Consider the following 21,698-nt stretch of genomic DNA (forward strand, 5'->3'; position numbering starts at 1 on the left):
ACAAGAATTAATGTAAAAGTGGTCATTTATTACCATTTATTAAACAAAGGCAGGTCTGAGGGCCACTGCTCAGGGACCATATCTCTTCCGAGGTGTACATCATGTCATGTTGCACCTCTAAGCACAGAAGCTGCCAGCCCTAGTACATCAAGGCCAACTACAAAGCTGCTCTTAACAGGGTGTTTGAAACTCCTTTCAGATGCACTTAACCCCATTCAACATAGGCTACTGACCATCCCAAGCTAAGTGGTTAGCAATCAGTTCCTGGAGTAAGTCCATGAACAAGAAGACAGATACTTTAAGAAATTGTGCCAGGCACATCTGTTAACCAACATTCTCACTTTGCTCCCAAAATATCCTTTATCACTGAACATCCACCATCCAACTCTATGTAATCTCTTACTACCAAAGCAAGTGACTTCTGAAAAAAGGATCTGGCAATGCTAACCACAAAACTAGTAATGTAAGCCATAAGTAACCCCTAGGCTCAGCTGAGCCACAATTCTCACCTGTTTGTAGGGTAGGGAGGATCTGCCACTCTTCCACCATGCACTGGGAGTGACCTGGGGTAGGAGATTAAGGCTGGTGCAAGGTCTTGTGGAGAAGTGATATATTCAGGGGACTGCACCTGCTGTGCCCGCTGCTGAGCCTGCATCTGCTGCTGCAGGAGAGCCTGCTGGTACTGCTGCACCTGGGGAAATCAGGGCTGTGTTACCAGAACAAGCATGGGTTGGCTGAAACTCTTCTGCCAAGTATCAGTGCTGCTCTTGCAGCCAAACACATCCACTACCACCACTACCCTCCAGAACACCTGAGCATAGATAGAGAAACCACATCAACAGGTCAGCAAGACTGCTTTCCTTTTCTAGCGTATTACCACTTAGATTTTCGTAATTATTGCTACTGCAATATATGCTACTGCAGCACTGCTAATTGCATTTTCATCATACTCTATTCTTAAATCTTAATACAAGATTTCAGGACAGTTTCTCCTGATCTTCAAAAAACAGGCTATGGCAGTCAGCTCTATTACTTTTCAAGTAAGAACTGGACATCACTATCTTCAGTCACACTGTTGAGTAACATGTATTTGCTGCTGTGGCTAGTACTGGAAACATTATCCAAGTATGTTTCAAATGAACACAGACCTTCTTATGAAACTTGAGACAGATCCCATCCTATTATTAATAAAAGTGCAACTCCAGTTAAGCTAGTTTGGATTAACTTCCCACCAACTAAATATTATTTTAGATGCCAAACTGCATGCTAATTACCATGTCCACAGCTCCGGACAACTAACCAGGCACTGTTCTTACTGCATCTACACAAGAGATTTACAACACAGGCTATATTTTAAGACTGTACCATCTCTGTGACATACCATGGCAGGATACTGTAACTGGGCAGTCTGCTGCTGGTACACAGATTGCAGCAACAGCTGTTGCTGGACCATCTGCTGGTGCACTGCTTGGTGATACTGAAAAGACAAAAAAGTGCTTTAAAAAGTAATGATGTCCCCTCAGAAATATGCAGGTATTGTAATTAATGCTTCTTCAGAAGCACTATCACATCTATGACACCACAGCATTTTTCAATTAAGACATCCTATAATCAAGAACCAGCTTGCAATTCAGTCACTGCACCTCAATCACTCTGTTCGGAAGCTTTTTCCTTACCCCACTTCCCAGCCAATTCTTAATAAAACAAAACAAATCAGACTACACGTTCAGTTCTGGTGCACATACAACCGTCTTATTACAAGCACAACATCATCATCCATAATCACTCTTAATATTCATCCCAAGCTCCTTTACACACGGGTAAAGCCTTGAAATCACACTGTGGTGATGCACAGCAAGATGGAATTAAGGGTCAAACTGCATGAACACAGCACTAGGCAAGCAACTTTCTAGGACAAGCATTACAGGGCCAATGAAGGGACAATGCAATAGTAAGAAGGGACAGGAGCCTTTTTAGCAGGAAAAGCACAGAGGCAGAAGTGTTGAACTGGCACACAACTCCAACGGCTACTAACACACACAAAAAGTCTCAGACACTTGTCTAACAGATCTGACTGTACCTGCTGCATATAAGCATCCTGCATGGCAGGCTGGTGCTGAAAGTGGTGCAGCTGCTGTAATCTCCAATCTCCCTGCTGCAGCTGCTGGAGGACCCTGTGCTGCTGTGGGGTGGTCCCTTGGGACTGTGAGATGTCTTGTCCATTCCCTGGTCGCGTGGTTCCTGTGACAGACAGGAACACTACTGACAACCAGACCCCTCAGCTTCACTTGGAGCTCTCCCTGGCAGTTTTTCATCTCAAACTGACTCTTTCCAGTCTGACAACCAGGACACCTGGTAGATACCAAGTTGACTTCTTTAAAAGTAATTCCACACCTGCAAATGAACCATTTCGATGTGCAAGATGCCGGAAGCTTCCTCTGGTCTCCTAACAGCAAGCTGGGTTCCAGACTTGTGCTTTACTAACACTTAAGCTACACAGCCCAGGATCTCAAACCATACAGCTTTCAACATCCAACACAGATGTATTTTAAATTTTTTTCCCTAAGAAAAGTATCAGCTCATCCACCAAACTCCCTTAAACAGAACACCTGATTAATTTTGCCACTCAACTGCTTTTTCAACTTTTGAGAGACATGTACTACCGTAAATTTCTCTCTTGCACACTGTGCTTATAATTCTGAAGTGCCCATGAAAGATCTGTTCCTTGTCATAACAGAAAAAACTTTTCAAGTTGGATGTTATGTGGATCCCACCTACTAAAAAGTACTTATACCTGAACACAAACATTCTCAGAGGCCTTTTAAAACTTTTCCAATACCATCCCTAAAACTACTCTTCCTTTTCTGCAGCAGACACGTAACAGCACGAAATGCAATTAGAAAGTGTTCTAGGTACAAATGTCAACTTTTTAAGTGAATATTTATCAGAGTCATAACTCTTTCTAGATGAGAAAAAACCAAGGATTTTTCAAAAACCCATTTTACTTGACTGAGTCTCCCCTAATTTCTCCTGCACTCACAGTGCCATGTGGAATGAGTCTGTCAATCATGAGAGAAGTGACATGGTTCCAGCCTACAAATACCACTAACATATTGGTGCTATATCATGACTTCTTGAGGCACAGGAGAATATTTTTCCTACTACAACAAACCCAGTGTGATACAGAAGGGCTCTATACTTTTTCTGAATTATTCACAAGCCAAAACAAGCAAGAACTTCTGTCTGCAGTGGGCAAGTTCATTCCAAAACCAGTGTTAAGCACAAGGGAAAAACACTTTCACTTCAAAATCTCCATCTAGTTTTTGTGGCACCTCGAATTCACAACTCAAACATTTAGAGTCTTACAGAAATATACCAAACCCAAACTTTTGTCCTAACAAACTATGAGTGATAAAACTGAGTTTTAAATGTTATCTCTAGTAGATCAAAAAAAAAAAAATAGAGGCACAGCTGCTTCTTTATTTTGGTCCATTCTTAGACTTTAAGTTACCTTTTTGTCCACGATTAACAAATTCACCAGGAACTTGTACTTTGACAGGAGCTGCTGAGCTCTGGATCGCCAGCACATTGGAAGGGGCAGTGCTTGAATTGGCCTTTGGTCTTTGTCGAGGTGCAATTGAGGTTTCTGTTGGTCCAACAGCATCTGTTATTCTGAAAGGGCAATTTTTCCCGGATAAGATACTTGATGAAAAGACAACTATTTGTACTTCATATTTGACACAGTACATCTCTTAATAGCTATGTCTTAATCATGTGCTAGACTACTTCTGAACTGCACATAAGTATCTTAAAATTCGTTTCCTAAAATTCCAGTCCTGTGCTTAAGTCCACAGACCTACAATTAGAAACAGGACTACAGCTCATATGTACAAGAAATAAGAGAAAAGAAAACATTACATGTTAGGTCAAATTATTTCTACTTCTATTAATTTTGCATGGTTTTGTTTCTCTTTTTTGCCAATGGAGCTGACAATTATAGCTGAAGGTAGAAGTACCTGAGTCACACATGCTGGTAGATTCAAACTCAAGTAACTTCCATTAACAAGGAATGAAAGAGTAAAGGATTTATCCAACATCAGCCTTAAGTGCATACACATCAGATCATAGCAGAAATCAGAAGCATGGAGAGGAATTTCCAAGGTTTTGGGTTTGTTTTTACTAACAATGACAAGAAAGTATTTTTCCATAAAAACTTCAATTTGTCAAAAAAAAACCCAAACAAACCATTTACCTTCAAAATATCAGTTTCTCTCCCTGCATTCTCAATAAAATGAAAAAAGGCAAAGGAGTGGAATCCAAACAGACTTGAAGCTCTTAGAAACACAGTTTATCTAATGACTTCTACTGAGGTAATATTTCATCTATTAACAAGCATATGATAACAGATTTTAAACAAAAATGTAGCTTAACAATATTAGGAGAAAAAAATTGTAAAGCCACATCCTCTGCTCACCTTGCTTTTATTTGGCTTTTTCTAGCAGCTGCCTCACTAGCTGTCATGGGTTCAGGAAGAGTTGAAGGGACAGGAGAATTCTTGAGGAAAAAAATATTAATAAATTAAAAAAACAAAATCCTGAATGAAAAAATTTCATTACATATCGAAGAGGAATACTGGGATTCAAGACCTCCACATTACAAGGGTTCATGCAGAACTCACAGCTGCAGATGCAAATGGGTTTACATTAATAGCATCTCTATATCCTCTCAATGTGCTGCAGAAGTAAAGTCTAACCTGACTGGTCTGACTCTTTTGTCATCTGCTTCACTTCATTTACACTGCCAACTATCAACAAGAAGGTACAACATGTTCTGCAAGCAGTTTTGTGTGACTGCACAGAGACTTACTTCAGCCTCAAGCTCCAGAGCAAATCCAGCCTTTGGACAAGACTGGTTTTGGCATACTCTGCTCTTCCACCAGAACACAAATTCCAGCAAACCATGCAGCACCAAAGCTTCAATGGGCTTTTACCTTACCCCCACCTCAATCACATTCACAAATGAATCCCACATCACCTAGACGCTCTGTTTTACAAGGAGTATGGCAGTTTGGGGCAAAGGAGGAAATTCATCATCTCTAATGGCAAATGCACATAACGAATGCAAATCTAAATCTGGTCACAAATAATAGAGACAGTTAATTATCAAGTATTTCAAGACTTCCTGGTTTATTTTAGTCTGTGTTTCTGAAAGACAACACTCAAATTTACTGAGAGCCTCCTTCCACAATGATAAAGGAAAAAAGGAATTCAAAGGAACATCAGAAATTTCACTCTTCTGCCTCTGAAGACAGAGATTACTACAACTGATACCTCTTGCAAACTATTTTAAAATGGATTTTTCCCAATACCTGTCTTGAGAAACACTTTATAATACTCAACATTTAGCTAAATGTCTCCAAATGCCATTGCACTGCAGATGTAATTACATCTGTGAAGCAGGTGATCTTGGAGACCACCCTCAGACCCCCATGGAAAGCAAGGGTAAGAAAGCAGGTTGACTCAAGTACTGGTCTGTTTGCTTTCCAACTCACTGGAGTCCTTCCAATGGACTAACACAATTGCTAAGAATGCCTAAGCAAAGGGTCTATCCAGAGCAAACATACATGCTCTTGACACTCCATTTACAACATTAAGCCTTCTATGGTCAACAAGGTTACTATCTCTAAATTTCATACTGATTGCATTAAGAGATTACTAATGGCTAAAATCCTAAGCCAGGTATTGCTATGGTATCAATACAGCTCACAAAGTCCTGCCCTTAAAATTAAAAACGCATTTTGTTTATAGAGAGCTCATACTGCGTGTACACAAGATCAGCTTGACGTGTTCTGTGTTACGTTTAGGAACCAGGCATATGACAGAATTGACGTGATCTCTCAGCTCATCTGACAGACATCTCAATACTACCTACATAACACACTGAAAATACTGAAGGAAGTCAAGAGTACTCACATTAATATTAGACACTGGACACTCCTTTTTGGCAATTTTAAAGGCAAAGTAAGACACTTGAAAGATGTCAGGTCTCTGCTCTTGATCTGGTTCAAGCATATATCCTGCAAAAATTGGTAAGATTTAACACTGCTAGATCACAAAAAACCTGTTGAGACAGTATGCTACCAGCAAGGAAAAAATCCAGCAGTTCCACCAAATCAGCTTACCACTGTAAGAGTCATTTGCACTGTTATCTTGGGTTTGGGGGGGACTTTTTTTAATACTTTTTGTCAAGTCAAATAGTTTATAGGGTCAAAACCAATTCTAGAACACTTATGCTGCTGGGTATGCTGATACTCAGCTGTGCAAAAGGGAACTAAAACTGAAGTAGGAATTAGTTATTGCAGAGAGAAACAACACAATCAACTCACCTTACTAATGTTTTCCAGGATTAATATAGAATTCAATGTAGCTAAAATGAGATTGACATATCTTACTACATCATACTAAGGCTTTTGTCTGTAGGTTACATTGACTATGAACAATTTTACATATAAAAAAATACAGTTTCATGAATAAAAGGACCTTTCCTTGACAAGACACACAATTCCTGATGATCCCTCTCAAACACTGGCTTCCCAAATCAAAAGATTTGGTGTTTTTTTAAGAAATCAAAGTTACTTGGTACTGTCTCTAATATAACACAGTATACATAATCAGGCAATCTTGCCTAGATAACCAGAGAACCCAAATAAACAGTAAAAAGCATTTTCTAAAAAACCCTAAGCCTCTAAAATATGTTCTGCTATGAAGTAAATGAACAAACTATGAAAACATCTCACTTTTGATGAGTGGAATGAACTACACTTGCACAAACACTCAGTAGAACAGCCGATCTTACACATTATTTTACAAAAATCTCCATAGGTTGAAAATATAATTCTAGACAGATCCTAGAATTTTACACAAAGCCATTATTTCATGTCCTGTACAGTTCACTGTAAGTTTAATTTTTAACAGATTTTTAAAAATAACAGATTCCAGCACTTGGTTGCAGCACCATGACATGGAAGAAGAACACTCGCTGAAGTGACTCCTGCCACTTGATTCTGAAATGTTAAATTCATGGGGTGAGGCATGTTCAGCTTGTTCCTCCCCAGCCCCTGCCTTGTAAAAGAGCAGAGATGAAGCCACAGTCCCTGAAATACCTTTTATGACCAAGTGCAGCTTTTTACAGCTTCCACTCCAAATGGAAAGAAGGGAAGTTTACACACAAACATTCTGCCCCACCCACATATATTCCACGTCAGTATTGCTCATCTTGGCACAGCCATTCATTGAATTAAAAAATCTGTATTTATACCTAGGAGAAAGGATTAAAAGCCATACTTTTCTTAAAAAAAAAAGTAACACTGTGACAGCAAAGTACTTTAGTAAACTGGAAATTAATTTCATTTTGTCAGTACTGGCAGAAGGCAAGTGCTTACTACTGTAACTGCCGTTTCTCAATTGTGAATGTGCACTAAAAAAGTGGTTTGGATTTGGGATGGTCTATTACATACAAGCATAAACTACGTGGTCAGCACATTCATAACTTAACATTACAAAAGCTCCTACTCAAACCCTTTGAATTTTTTGTATGCTGTCCATCTCACTCTTTCAAGTGAGCCTACTCTAAGTTGAAAACAAAGACAATACTGTTGATTACCATAAATAATAGCTCCCACATCTCTATACTTAGGAAATGAATGAATCACAAGCCTTAGAGTTGCTTCTTGTCCAAAATTTTCCTTCACACACTTTGTGCTTTCAAACTTCCAGACTGTCATGTCTGACACTTGGGGTTGCACAAAAATTTCCAGACTTTTGTTCTGGTGTAAATCATGCAACTACTATTAAAACTATCCCTAGTGCAATTAATTGCAGCACTGATGTTGCTATGCTAAAGCTGCACTTCAAATTTATATAAACTGTCCAACTTGGACAGAAAATACTGTCAACAGTCTGACATTCCACAGAAAATAGAAACTTAAGGGCAAAAAGTATGAATAAATAGAGCTAAATAATAAGTACAAGCACTCTTTGCATTCCCCCTATCCCTTTGGGATTTAGAGACACCTAAGGAAAAAAACCTCATCCTTAAGTCCCAGATAAACCAAAAGGTTCCCTGAGCTTCAACAACACTCCTGAGGAGATCAGAGGCACAGTTGAACATGGCAAGCCTTTACACCAACAGTGCTTAGCACCACGTGCTGTGCTTTGCTGGCGTGTGTACTTACTTATCAAGCAGTGAACGCTGTGGGAGTACTGTGAGCCATCCGGGATAGTAAAGCTTCCATCGCAAATGGCAACCTGACTTTCTCCAAAGGGAAGTGAAAAGAAGCAGAGCTTATACAGCAAACAGCCCAGTGCCTGTAAAGGAAACACGAGCCCTGTGAGGGGATGAGAGCAAGCCCTTGCTGCAACAGGGCAGCACTAAGATGCTGCACCCTGGCTACAGTGGATGTCCACACCCTGTGTAGGAGCTGCACTCTGGAACACAGCTGATGTGACAACCTGATGGAACAAAGGCAGCTCTAACAACACTTGCCCTTCCACTGATTCCTGTAGCAGACCAAATACAAAACCAGAGCACACCAAGAACTTTACTCTCAGTGCTGTATCACCCACAGATATCACTTAGGACTAAATTTCACATTCTTTTCTTCTCTGCACATCAACTAATAAAAATACCTTTCTTGATCATGCTGGCAACAGGTTCCCATAAGAAATCACTGGGGGCTATCAAGCAGACATTAGAGCTAACATAAGAAGAGTTGTTCTAAATCACATCCCCCTTCCTTTAAATTAAAAAAAAAAAAAAAATCAAACATGGAAATCATTTTATATACAAAAATGTAACTACCCAAGATACTGCTATTGTTCTGCATTCTATAGCTGCCCAATATATTTCATTTTCCAATAATTAGGTGTTTAGCCCCTAAAGGCTGGTTTTAGTCTCCCCTTCCTTAACAAGTCTCATATATCATACTATCCAATTTTTTGCTTACCCAGATATCTGCCTTGGTAGTAATTGGCTTTCCTCCATACAGATTGATCATCTCAGGAGCTCTGTATGATAGTGTAGTGTACCTAGCAATGTAAAATAGAGAGGACATAGCTAAAAATCTTGCCTCAGAACTGAGAGGGTGTTTTCCTGAACCACCATGCACACGCCAATCACACAAGCTTCAGACATGTGCCTAGAATTATCTTGCATGATCCAAACCACTGCTGCATTTGCAGTATCTCAAATAATCCCTGGAGGAGCAATGTGAGCTATCATACACAAGAACAAGTATTAAGCCAGGTAAAATTCACTTGTGGTGTTATTCCCCCAGAGCACAGACTTTTGCCTGAGTGATTGTGCATACACAGCCAGTCAACTGAGTCGGGATAACTGCAGAGTCCTACAAGGCCTCTCCCTATCTCACACTGAAACATAAACAATGCAGATTTCAAAACACTAACATCCCAAAACAACTGCTAAACTGGTACTTCAAATACTTCAGAGCTGGAAAAGGCCTGTATTACTTCTTGACTTGAAAACAACCAGCCTGTATTTACCCCTCTGCAGTAGTTAGCCCAGAAGGAGAAAAACCAAAATACAGGTTTTCAAGAGTGCGTCTAAGAAAAGTTGAAATATTTTTCTGATCAGTCTTAGAAGAATGGACATGGACCATACTCTGCAAATGAGACTCTACATAAATCCACTGAAGTGTTTATTTACATCAGTTCTTGGTATCTTAGCAAGTATTTGCTTAGCAGTATCAAAACAGCACAAACTAAAAATATCCAACTCCTAAAATGGCCAGGAGCCAGACATATATTTTTGAACAATTTACTTTCACAACAGCATGCTTTTTCCCAACAGTTTTATTTTTAAGAATCTCAGTTTTGAAAACCAATCTGTGAATAAATGCAGGAAATCTTATCAAATAGCTGTGGTTTTTTACTATATTTACGCCAAAATTAATTCAAGATCAGCCATTAATTTCAATTCATTTGTGATACATGCACACCACACACTATAATACGTGGAGTTTCCTGGCAGCACAATCATTGCTTATGACAAATCACCCAAAAGTCAACTTACTTTTTAATTTCTTCTTCAACCATATTAACACCATCTTTTTGAGGGTTCAGGAATTTGTTAGTGGCACTGCCAAAATCACAGAGAACGTAGTTCCCATTATCATTTAACAACAGATTCTCCACCTTGAAAGGAAATTAAGGCACAAAAAGTAGGTTAATATAAAAGCATTAATTTCCAGGTTAAGCACTAGTTGATGTTCTCACACACAAACAGTAAAAATCAACTGCTAAACTTTGTTTTAGCAATAAACGATGTCCTAGGCTAAATGTCTGGTTTTAGTTCCAACAACAGCAAGCTCCCAACTAGAAACCTGTCTTATGGAAACTTCTCCTACATCTCCAATCCTTTACATGCAGATCAGTGATTTTAGCCTGGATTTTCTTACAGTGAAGGTCATACCTTCAGATCCCGGTGAACTATAGGTGTTTTGCACTGATGCAACCGGGCAACAGCTTCACAGGTGTCACAAAATATTCTCATTACTTCTGACTCAGTGAAGCCTGTCTGCAGACGCTGGTTCATCTGGTTCACAACTTGCCCAGCTAAAGAAATAAGAGAAATTTTTTTCAAGTAATTCCTATCAGGTATAGAAGTAAAGACTTTGTTATATGCATTAAGTCCACAAATACCATGCAAGAAAGTTTTCCACAGTTACTGTACTTGAACAAAAAACACCTGGTTTTCCAACTGCACACTCTTGCATCACCCTAAACAGAAAAATTATTGGCTCAAATATAAAAATCCTGTCCCTGTGGCTGAAACATGTTTGAAACCAACTGTTGCAAACTCAAAAAAATGCATCCATCACACCAGTATGTCCCCTCAAAACTGTCTCTTGCATTAGATCCATAACCCAAACTCCATCAACCGAGTTCATGAATTCATTCTCTAGACACCCTCTCTGTCTTTCTGGGAGACAAAGAAGGAAGAAAGGGGAGGCGGGGAAGGAGGCAAACAAAGCCCTGAACCCGTCCTCCAAGGAAGAAGACATACCTTTCCCTTTTCATAGGTTTCTTTTAAGATTGGGTATCAATATTTCCCTGTTTCTTGGAGTAATTTTACCAGATGCCACTAAGCCCTTCCTACCACAATGCTCACTGCATGCAGGGATGAAGCAGGAGTCTTGCAGAGACACAGCAGGGTCTCCTTGGTGGCATTCTGTCAAAGAAGGATGCTTAGAACACAGAAAGCCTACCACTGCCAAGTGATCTGACAGCTGACATCCACAGGGCTATTTACCAGGATCATTAGGAAAAGAGTACTACCCACAGGACATCAGAGATGAGCTCCCACAAAGGTACAGAAATTCACCCATAGAAGCAGGGTAAAGGGCCAAAAATGCGGCCATTAGTTTTCAAGTTCTCCTTATTCCATTCCCCAAAACGTACATTACGGTTTTCTTCAGCTGCTTATGGTACGGGTTGCACAAGCTGCAATGCTCACTGCTTCCTCTGCAAATAAAACCCACAGATGCCTCAGCTCAAGGTATTTGTTGAGCAGTACAGACCATGGGATGGCTTCTTTCTAGGCTCAAAGTATTTACTTTGTACTTGCAGCACTTGTTCAAGCATCAGAAATTACCTGAGTTAACCACCATCTCATACTAGGAGGATAGCACCCAGTCTCCCTAGATTTCAGACAAACTTCACAAGTTAAATTCATTACCAAGTTTATTCCATACATGTATGACCTGGGGGAAAGAAAACCCCAAAACAGACAGTTCCTGACTTAGGTATTGTTTCAAACAAAGTTACATTGTCATGCAGGAACAAAGGGCTAACATCTTTTTGGACAGCACTATCAACCTTAACTTCACTATGGCCATTTATAGCAAACCACCAGTCCAGTAAAGCAGTAGAGGGAGTAGAGTGGTCAAAATCTGCTGATCTTTCCTGTTGAGTTATGTTCCAGGTACATGTTGCTGGGCACCACCAGCAGAACAGCACAACTGCACTTCATAGGTAGAGAAGTAACTTTCCTATTTGTAACCATATTTAATTACAAAGCTTTGTGTAACTTTTACATTTTGCCCAGTGCCTAGGTAGCAATGCCAACAGAAAAGTGAAAGGAACTACCTGGATTCCAGCTGTGACACATAGGTGTTAACTTCTTATATTAAAGGGAACAGTTTTAAGTAAAGTCACAAATGACAGTACAAATATTTTCCTCTGGAAACCTAGGCAATGACTCTTACCTCGACAGTACTCCATGAGGATGAGCACTTCCCACACATTAGCACTTAGTGAATTGACAGCACAGTCCAAATAGCTCACAATGTTCTTGTGCCCAGATAACTCCTTCTGAAAAAGAAAATGCACATTACACTTCAGTACTGAGAAAATGAAGAGCGATTTTCAGTTGCCACTGCAGCACTAGAAGAAATTCCTTTTGCTTGAGAACCAGACATACTGACCAAAGGGAATATATGCATTTGATCTGAGGTATCAAACACATATTTGAATAATTCCTTTAGAAATTAATCATGCACCAACCCTAAAGCCAGCATTAGTTTCTGTAAGTACTGGTGGAAAACCAGGAACACAGGATCAAAAGCAAGGTATTTAGAAACACTGGAGAGGCATTTGATGTGTGCACACTACAAACTGACACATTCTCCAGTCCCAAATAATGGCCTTCTTACCATAATGGTGATTTCTCTCCTGCAGATGTTGAGGTCTGACACATTATTCACACACATCCGCTTCAGCGCGCAGCGGGTCCCGCTAGGAGTGCGCACCAGAAACACCGTTGAGAACCCACCTGGAGGACACAAGTGCAAAAAGCAGGAGAGACTTGAGATTCTTGGTGTTCCTCTAGCCAACATCCCCCCATTCTAAGGATGAGCAACAAAGGCTACATTGGTCATTGAGTGACTAATAACAAACGCCCCAGAAGTTAAATATTTGTTACCTCGACCCAGTTCTTTTAAACTAGATATTCATGACAAAACCATTGAAGTCTTACTATTTTCTTACAACATTGTATGAAAATTTGAAAAACATTTTCCCATTCAAATGAGTTCATAAAGCACAGAACAACTACATACTGATATCAACCCCAAAGTACTTAAAAGCAATTCAAATCCTGAATCAAGTAAAGGTATACTAATTCCCTAAACTCACATACTAATATATAAACAATTAAATATTTAGAAAAAGTATTGAGAGGCACTGAAGAAGTCATGTAACTTTTCAGGTTAGCCTCAAGAGCCTCCCTGGAGCTCCAGACAGTGCAAGCAACCAGCCCTAAAGAAGTGCTTTTATTTAAATCACACCGAATGTGCATAGTAGAATTAAGCATTTTCTAACAAGCAGTCCCACCAGGAACATTCCTAGACCAATGAACTAGGAACCACACAGTCAAGCCCACTTCCCAGCATGAGGGTTTTTTCTCTCCTCACTGGTTAGAGAAGAATCACGGAGGCAGGAAATACACACACAAGTGAAACAAACTACACAGAAAGTACTTCCCTATGCCCAGGAAACCAAAGTGAAACCCAACACTGCTGTTTTAGCTGCCTCCTGTTAATCCTGCCTGCTGCTTAAGGAGGCCACACTGGCATCACCTCAAGGCTCACATGCACAGCTTTCCCACAGTTACAAGAAACCCACCTCATAGGAGAGCTCATGTAAATCCCTGCTTTCCTTAACTGCTGTCTGATCAAAAGCCAATCAGCACCACAGGAACTCTGCACTAGGGCAGGAGCTTGGGTACACCATCAGGGCACAAATATGTAAATTAAAACTATTAACTACTCAGATAATCAAACAAGCAATTGAAATGCACACGTCTCATGGTACCCAGTAGCATCTTCAAGCCATGTTTATAAAGTATAATGTACCTCATTTGATGCAAGTCTCCATGTGCTTGAGCAAACAAGCACATAATCACACCCACTCAAGAAACTAAGTTTTATTAAAGAATTTCTCTTCAAGATTAAATATTTATTATTTTAAACTTATTTTTCATTTAGTCAAATGACATGCTAGTCTGTCAAAGCAGAATTACTGCTGAGTTTAATTCAACAGCCTCACCCTAGTTTACATAGGGCCTTCCTAAAACATTCACAGGACACCGACTCTAAACAGCTCAAGTTCTTAATGCTGAACTCCAGCTGGGACTGAAATAATCCAAGAGGGCTCCAGCCTGGGAAATTCAGCCAGAGCAATGTGCAGACCTTAGCAGAAGAGGTTTTTTTACTATCCTCACAATAAAACTACCTGGTTTTTAAGCACCAATATTTGACCAAAAAGATAAAGCAGTAGTCAGGTAAAGCAAAAGACCTGTGACGAGAAGGTAATAATCACTTCTTGACTTGTCAACCAGTTTTATAGCCTTGAAATTCTCTCAGACTAGGAGGAGGACAAAACAGAATTCCAGATTACAAGTTTCCCTAACACCTGTTCCGATGTACATAGCCTGAGCAGACGAGACTAGGTAGAAGCCATCTGTGGAAATAAGAGAAAGCCCCTAAATTCTCAGCCAAGTGCTGCTCTTGCCATTAGGTGGCGGTATCAGCCAGCAGTTGAATCCCGGGTACTGGAAAAAGCAGACTTGGTCCTGTTCTGGCAAGCAGCAGATCCCTGACCTTGAATGGTTTTCCATCAGTAAATACCGCTGCTATAAAAATCCTTTCCTCCCAGAGTCAAGTGGCACAACCCTGAGCAAGACTCGACTAGGTGAACTGTGTTGATATCAGCTCACAGGTTTTCTCACTGCTCCCCTTCCTGTTCTCTCCCCCACACCACTGGGCTGTGTGGGGCTCCGTTGCTGTCTGGCGTTCAACTCAGAAAGAAGCTTCATCTCTTTCAGTCTTATTTCCACCAAAGTCACTCGAAGTTTAAATCCTCCAAAGGACAGTCACATTGCACTTCTCCCTGGAATACTTAGTAAGAAGCCTTTCTACAGCGTCTATAGTTATATAAGCCAATAAATACTTAACAGAATTAAACTCCTTTAAAAAGCTTGCACATCTTTCTTACCCTTCTTTCCTTGAACTGTCACCTTAAATATGCACTTTCGGGATGTTATTATCAGCTAACCAGCAATGATTTGGGCTTTTTTCTGGGCTAGTTATTTTGTTTGTTTTTAATGAAATTCTACATCAGTCACATGTGTTTGGGGTTTTTTTTCCTATGTGTATTTAAGGTCAACCTTGACTAATTTCACAGGCCTCAACATGTCATTTACACTCTATCATATTACATTCCTGAAACTCCAACCAGGAAACAGTGGAGCTGTCAGAATTTTAAGTACCCTATTTGCTTACTCAGGTAGAACAAAATAAGGCTGAAAAATCTTTCAGCAACTTTACCATCTTTCAGACTGCCAAGAGCCATTTTGTGGAGACAGTCTAGAAGAATATTAACAAAGATATTCTGAATAAAAATATGCATATTACGTACATAGAGTTAATATCATTTTTTAAATCATACTTTTTTTTTTTGAAACTTACAAAAGCACTTAATACTGTTTCTCCTAGTAGTGAATCCCTTGACTATTTATTCAAATCTCAGACAAACAGTACAGAACTTCTGGCACAGAAGGATTTTAGAACTACAGTAACACACAGCAACCACCAACCACATCTGTAAAAGCTGAACCAGCTACTACACTACAAATGGTTCCTTACAAATCCGTTGAACCTTGGCTTTTTTTGAGAGGTGACTGAGTTCTTAGCATCCATTTCCATTCAGACAAATAAGTACTCAAAAGTATGTTTTGATAAAGCTAATGATTATATAAAAGTATATTTAAAGATACAGTATCTACATCTTGTTTCTTCTGTACATTTCAAAACCTGAAATGAATGAAGAAATACATGTGTAAACCAACAGATCCTAATCATTCTCATGTGCTTACACAATTTGGACAGTTAGGTATTTAGGAACTTCCTCAACTAATCTTCCCCAAATAATTTTGGGTTCAGGAGGACAGTTTTTGAAGACACGAAGCCTTGGAGCTGTGAGCCCTAAGAGGGGTTCTAAGGCAACAGGACTGCCTCCCATTACTGCACAGTTCCAGGAGCTCCACACTGGCTTTACAGTCCCTGTGGAAAGCGGTTCTTAATAAAGTTCAATGTAAAGCTGTTGTTAACAAAGCCCAACAACAACCCAAAGGATAGTTTATCTCTAATTTCAAGCCTGCTGCCAAGACAGGCTCTCAGCTTCACATGACTTTGGCCAGTGAGATAGCCTTGTGTCCCTCTCCACAAATCTAGAGAAACAGGTTCAAGTGCAGTTATTTCCCTGTGACTTGTCTATCCACACATACCCTGCTAACCCTCTTTTTCCCCAGTTTTGCAGCAAGACGGCTGCATCTGTTCACATGCTGATTTTCTTTAAAATACCAGGTCTGGCTTCTTTGGCATTCCAGATACTCTCCCATACAATGATGATTTCAGTACATTTATCTGTGTTCTGAATAAACTTCTGCACTTAACACTTTCACTGCTAACTTACTCTGAGAATCACTTGATGCCTGGGCAGCTTGTACGTGTTTGCTCCCTGTTAATTCCAGAGACAGATCTTCAAGATCAGGCTGATCTGCAGCCATTGCAAACTCACTCCAGAACTGACCCACCTCCCAGAACCGCATAGCCTTCCAAGCACTGCAGCTGCAAACACAATGCCTGAAGAGAACCACTTAATGGACTACGAATCCACTCAAAATACAGAATAAGACCTGTTCAAGCATAAATGCCTTGAAATAGGCTCCCAGGAATATGAATAAATAAAACCTTGCTGCAAGTCTGCAACGACAGAGAGCAGTAAGACCTTATCAAATGTTTTAAGCATCTTCTGGGGGCAGGGGGAAACTAAAACAAACAAAAACCCCACCAAAACAAACCAATTACAAAAATAACCCCGAACATCCCCCCTCTCCCCAACTCGGACCGCTATAGCTTGTGTGGCGCTCAGACACAAAAGAAACCACTGTCCAAAAGCAAAGGACGTAAAGAAGAAACTCCAAAAAGAACTAGTCCATCTCCACAAAAAAAAAGCACAATCTCAAGAAAAACAGCTCTTTCATATGCAGCACTGGCAAAGACCCTTTTCCAACCTGCATCAAACAATATATCCACGTGCTGTTTTAACAGGAATTTGGAGTCAACTTTCCACCACAGTTGCAGACAAACCCATGTCAGGAGCTATTTCCTACAGTTTTGACCCCATCTTCACGTGGTGTATAACACACACTGGCATTCTGGCTCTTGAGGGTCCTTCCACAACCCTCATAGGCTGCTACGGTGCCACAGAGCCCCATCCTCCACCCTGCTGCTCCCTTTCTCTCACGGTGTGCTGCTGCAGTCCGTAACTCCGCATGTCCATTGGCATCCTATCGGGACACTTTCACTTGTACAAATTCCCAGAACCTCCCCCTTCTTCCCACAAAGGACAGCAGTCCCTTCCCCCAGAGACACTGCCTTCTGTCAGCCAGCATTGATGCTGTATTGCAGGCACTTATAGGAGTGGCAGATTAAAAGCATACACAAGAACTATCTGAGTTTTGCATAGAAAATATTAATTTAATTCTCGAAGACGTGCAGCTTTCTATCTGTTCTTGACAGCAAAACCTTTAAAAACATACATAATTCAAACATTCGAATTTCTTACCAGATTCCAAACACTGTGTGATTGTTGAAGGAGTACCCTATAATAGAAACTTAAAATGCCTTCTTCAAACCTTATGAAAAATTTTTGATGAAACGTTTAGGTTTTGTCACAAGTTTCACCAGAGAAGGAAGCCACAGTTCTGTCTTCCCATTCCTGAAGCACCTCTGCATTAAAAGATGAGGGGATGTCCCATTACTAGAGGTCTGTTTTCCAGCAGAGCAACACAAATTCCTGCAGCAGCTGGTGGGTACCTCATGCCACACACCAGCCTCCAGACTGTGGGCTGAGGAGCATCCAGTGTTCCCCATCTCAGAACACTGCCACACTCTGCTCATTCCAACACCACTGCCTCAGTGCCCCAGTCACTGCTGGCCCTGAGCATCCCAGACCACAGGAAGGTGCCATGTGTGACCTGCCCCTAGCCCTGCTGTGTGGCTGCCAAGCCAAGTTGTAACCACCTGTGTGTGTGCTCACTGCCTGGAAAGCAATGGAAAGTGACCTTCTTGCTGAATGAAGGCAGTGTTAACTAACACTGAGTTAACATGTTAACTGTACATCCACCTTTCTGAACATTTACATCTATGCTTTTGTGTGCACGTACATACTTTTAGTGAAGTTACCCCACAAGCATCAGTCATGAACACGAGGCTCTGAGACACAGCTCCATCCAGAAGAACACTTGACAGATGCTGCTCCCAAGCTCAAGAGCTCAGCATTCCCCAAAACAAGAGAAATAGCTCTCTACCTCTAAAATACTCCATATTCCTACACACAAATTTCAGAGGTCAGTATTTCTCCACTTTATTTTAAGCATGCAGACAATGCATTCCTAGGGACATACCACTGCTCCCTTTCCCACTGCCCACACAAATTCTCACCATGTAGCAAGCTGCATATCAGGGCTAGTTTAGACAAGCAGCACTGTTTTTCTGAAATCAGCATCTGCTTCTACAGCAACATTGGGAAAAAACCAGCTGTGAATCACATCCCAGCAGGACATCACCGTGCAGCCACAGCAGGCAGGTCTGCCACACACACCTCTGCTAATGGCACTGTTACCCTGCCACAGGCATGTATGCTTGGATTCCAGTTCTCCCAGCATCAGCTGCAGGCCAACCTCACAAAAAAGCTCTGACAGAAGCACCAGAGACTGCCTGGAGGATACAAGACACCGAAGTTACTGAGCAAGCTGGGAAAACTGAACTTATGTCTGCTATAGACTTTTGTGAAAAGTTTCTGTATTTATTAACACCCATACACCAGACATGCCCAAGGGCCAAACTTGAGATGCTTACGATTTGGCCCAGTGAGCAGCAAAAGGAACAGAGCTCTGTGTCCTGCAGTACAGCCCATCATCACCCCACCTGCTTCTCCATGTCCAGGTGACTTGCTAGCCATGTTTGACTACTGCTTCCATGGCACCTTCTGCCTGACAGCCTTGGCTACTTGGCTGCTAGAGAAACAAAAAACACCCATCTCTTAAAGCAGATAAATTTCCTAATGCACTCGCAATTCCTGCAGTAATCTAAGTTTAAGGAAGATGAAAGCAGATTGACTAAAAAGCTCATTTAATGCATGCTTTAAAAAAAACCAACCAAACAAACCCAAAAAACCCAAGCATTTGATACACCCTGCAAGGAATACATCTTATGCACCCAAGACAAAACATTTTATTTCTTAGGGTAAAGCTGATGCTTTCGCATACTCTGGCTAGAAAAAGACCAAAAACCTCTCCATATTTCTATCTTCAATCAAGATGCTTGAGAGTTAGTCACAACCACTGTACTACTTTCATGTATTACATCATCACCGCCTCTTTCTGCTCAATGGAAAAAAAAATAACCTAATGCATTTACCTCTACAACTATATTTAACAGAAGCTTGTATTTAGGTCAAGTAATACTTCCTTTCTGTCTATAAGGAAAGGACCATAGAATATGGCCAGCAGATCACCAAGAGTCCAACTTATTGACTGTGAAAATTATTGTTAACCTCTACTTACTCATCTGTGCTTTTCACGAGAAAGCTTTCCAACTTACCTAAAACATTGATAAGACACCTACAATGAGCATCCACTAGCACAGTTTACAAAAAATAATCCCAAAACCTGAAAACTCTGAACAGCAGTTTTATCTTTTACATGTCTTCCCCATCTTGTGTCTTTGTTGTGGTTTTTCAGCTCACTGTTTTCAGGTCAGACCAAACTACTGCTGGAGCTGAGTTCAGTGAACAATTACGTGATCTGTGGATTTAGGCCTGACAAACACAGAGTTCACCATCCTACAACAGTGAGGTTAAGAGCAAGAACTCATTTCGTTTTATAGATCAATTTCAAATGTAATTTTTTAATGTTCTTTTATGTACTTTTTCAAATATATTTTTATAAACAGAGCTTGATTTTAGATCCATTATAATCAAAAAAATCAAATAAAGTTACAAATTAGTTAAATCAGTAGGTAGATATTATAGAGCCAATATGCAAGTACCATGCCTTTTTTGGAACTGAACTTGTCATACCATGCAGTTACCAACCAGTTAAGAAAACCTGATCTCTACCAAGCTCTTACTCGCTCTCTAGCCGCTCTTTCCTTTTCCTTGAAATTAGTGCTTTAATCGTGATTTCAGTGCGGAAGAGCAGGAACGCAGAGCAAGGCAGGGCTCTCTAAGCTCCCCCATGACTAAGCACACTGAATGCCCCGCGGCGCAGGAACGAGGCCCCGCACACAGCGCCCAGCTCCGGCCCAGCGGCGGGCTCACGGCGCCCTGGAGCTGCGCCACTTCTGGCGGCCACACAAACACCAGAGCCGTGCAGACACAGACCAAGCATTTTGTAACGCCAGCAGCACTTCAGACTCCGGCAGATGTCACAGGAAGATTCTCTGGTTTCCTCCTTTTCCAAGGCATCTTACACATATAAATTAGGAAGATGAAGCCCATCTCTTCCCTGCTAGGAAGAGCCTACAGTCTCACTCACCTTCGCATCTGAGCATAATTTCATCCAGGGACATGACTAGAATGAGACTGACTGACTGGAATTAGTGCTAAAACACCCAATATGAATAATTAAGAAGAATTTTCATTATCTTAACTCATAGTCGTTATCTGTCTGCAAATACTGGTATGTGTTTAAACTCTGGCACACCAAGGAGTGTGCAGAGATACAGACTTACTGCGCATAAGAACAACAGGGGACCAGTAAACTAAGAGCACAATATCTGAGATCCAACCAGCTTACACCAATAAATACAATGATACTGCCTCGGCACCTACATGGGGACAGGCAGTTCCTGAACATCTATCTGATACATGCTGAACACACTTGAATACTTGAAATTGCATACAAAGCATCTCTGAAGACTTTGCAGCACTTCTGTGCTTGGGATTCCAAAGTTCACACTGTAACATCTAACAATTTTAAAAGATACACTGAGATTTCATAACAATCTAAGTATCTTGATAATTTTAAATAAACAAGCTATGCTGCAATGGCAACATGATTCCAAATAGAGTCAAGATTATCAAAATCATTTAATATCTCTCATGCACCTCCCATGTTTCAAGGAGCCAGTTAACAGTGGTAACTCAGAACAAGGCAGTTATTTATTAAATGGAATTATCTGGAAACTCGTGGGTTTGGGGAAGTCCCAGAAAATGAAAGTGCTAGGACCCAACTACCATCTAAACTCAAAGATGTCCTTGAGCAAAAGCTTCCTCTTAAAATGCAGCTATACAATTTGATGTCAGTTCAACAAAACAGCAAGGCATAAGAAAAGCATAAATTGGAGAAATCAAATATTTGAAGAAAGCACAGAGCTGAGAGGATAATACTGTAAAGTCACACCAAGATGGATGGAACCTGAAGACTACAAGACTAAACTGAGTAAGATGCAGCATACTACTTCCTCTTGAGTTGCCAAAATAACATGAATACTTGCTTTTCTACCTTCAGATTTCCTAAGACGACTCTGGAAAACTTCTTGTGGCATCAAATAC

General features: G+C 40.6%; 1 protein-coding gene across 2 annotated transcripts in view; it reads right to left on the reverse strand.

The window, feature by feature from the left end:
• The window catches only part of BMP2K (BMP2 inducible kinase), a 49,916-nt gene that overhangs the window by 18,012 nt on the left and 10,206 nt on the right, over nucleotides 1-21,698 (reverse strand). For both annotated transcript variants that reach the window (XM_066318241.1, XM_066318242.1), the window contains exons 2-13: nucleotides 12,731-12,849; nucleotides 12,284-12,389; nucleotides 10,489-10,631; nucleotides 10,090-10,211; nucleotides 9,005-9,086; nucleotides 8,234-8,366; nucleotides 5,973-6,076; nucleotides 4,475-4,554; nucleotides 3,512-3,672; nucleotides 2,081-2,241; nucleotides 1,382-1,477; nucleotides 510-691 (exon numbers count right to left, since the gene is read on the reverse strand). In XM_066318241.1, the coding sequence (XP_066174338.1) occupies nucleotides 510-691; nucleotides 1,382-1,477; nucleotides 2,081-2,241; nucleotides 3,512-3,672; nucleotides 4,475-4,554; nucleotides 5,973-6,076; nucleotides 8,234-8,366; nucleotides 9,005-9,086; nucleotides 10,090-10,211; nucleotides 10,489-10,631; nucleotides 12,284-12,389; nucleotides 12,731-12,849 (1,489 nt within the window). The remainder of the gene's footprint in view (nucleotides 1-509; nucleotides 692-1,381; nucleotides 1,478-2,080; nucleotides 2,242-3,511; nucleotides 3,673-4,474; nucleotides 4,555-5,972; nucleotides 6,077-8,233; nucleotides 8,367-9,004; nucleotides 9,087-10,089; nucleotides 10,212-10,488; nucleotides 10,632-12,283; nucleotides 12,390-12,730; nucleotides 12,850-21,698) is intronic.

This window comes from Sylvia atricapilla, chromosome 4, assembly GCF_009819655.1.
Source record: "Sylvia atricapilla isolate bSylAtr1 chromosome 4, bSylAtr1.pri, whole genome shotgun sequence".
NCBI classification, from domain to species: domain Eukaryota; kingdom Metazoa; phylum Chordata; class Aves; order Passeriformes; family Sylviidae; genus Sylvia; species Sylvia atricapilla.